Below are 1,120 nucleotides of genomic sequence, written 5' to 3'. Positions count from 1 at the left end.
CTCCTGTCCAGGCTGAGCCCCCCCAGCTCCCTCAGCCTCTCCTCACAGCACTTGTGCTCCACACCCTTCCCCAGCCTCGTTGCCCTTCTCTGCCCCTGCTCCAGCCCCTCAACATCCTTCCCAACCTGAGGGCCCCGAGCTGGGCACAGCACTCCAGGGGTGGCCTCCCCAGTGCCCAGGGCAGGGGCACAATCCCTGCCCTGCTCCTGCTGCCACACTATTCCTGAGCCAGGCCAGGCTCCATTGGCCTCTTGCCCCCCTGGGCCCCCCTGGCTCATGTCCAGCTGCTGTCAGTCAGTCCCCCCAGGGCCCTTTCTGTCCGGGGGTTGTTGTGGCCCAAGGGCAGGACCCGGCCCTTGGCCTTGTTAAGCACCAAACCACCCCTGGCCTGAGGGGAGGGTGTGACCCTCAGCACTCACCTGTCCAGGGCGATGGCCGTCATGGAGTAGATGCTGGCGAAGACAGCGGCGATGGGGAAGAAGTTGTGGAAGCGGCAGTAGAAGAGCCCGTAGTACCACTCGTTGTGGATGGCGTAGGTGAAGTTCACCACGGTGTTGAAGGCAGCCATGGAGGCCTCGGCAAACGCCAGGTTCACCAGGAAGTAGTTGGTGACCGTCCTCATGCGCTTGTGGGCCAGGATGATCCACATCACCACCACGTTCCCCACCACCGCCACCACCACGATCAGCGCGTAGGCCACGGCCCACAGGGCCACCTGCCACGGGGGCTGCACGAACTGGTTGGACAGGGACTCGTTCAGGGAGCTGTTGGACAACCACTGCTGCTCCAGCTCCGCTTCCACGGGCAGAGCGTCATCCATCGTGTCCCCACAGAGCCAGAGCCAGCACACGGATGGGGGGGCTGCAGATCCCTCCTGGTTCAGGGCACAGCAGGATTGGGGTGCAGGTCCCTTCCAGCTTAGAGTGCAGGGATGCTTTGGGGTGCAGGTCCCTCCCAGTTTAGGGCACAGCAAGATCAGGGCACGCAGATGGTTTAGGGTGCAGATCCCTCCTGGTTTAGGGCACAGGGATGCTTTGGCATTCAAGTCCGTCCTGGTTTAGGGTACAGCAGGATTGGGGTGCAGGTTCCTCCTGGTTTAGGGCACACAGATGTTTTGGGG

The 1,120-nt window shown here is 62.9% G+C and overlaps 1 protein-coding gene across 1 annotated transcript in view; it reads right to left on the bottom strand.

Moving 5' to 3' along the window:
* The window catches only part of TACR1 (tachykinin receptor 1), a 20,721-nt gene extending 19,901 nt beyond the window's left edge, over window positions 1-820 (bottom strand). The window contains exon 1 of the mRNA XM_018084704.2: window positions 420-820. Coding sequence (XP_017940193.1) covers window positions 420-820 — 401 coding nt within the window. The remainder of the gene's footprint in view (window positions 1-419) is intronic.
* Window positions 821-1,120: the final 300 nt, after the last annotated feature.

This window comes from Manacus vitellinus, unplaced genomic scaffold, assembly GCF_001715985.3.
Source record: "Manacus vitellinus isolate BGI_N305 unplaced genomic scaffold, ASM171598v3 scaffold_74_pilon, whole genome shotgun sequence".
In the NCBI taxonomy this organism is placed as follows: Eukaryota; Metazoa; Chordata; class Aves; order Passeriformes; family Pipridae; genus Manacus; species Manacus vitellinus.
This window is presented reverse-complemented; position numbering and strand designations above follow the sequence as displayed.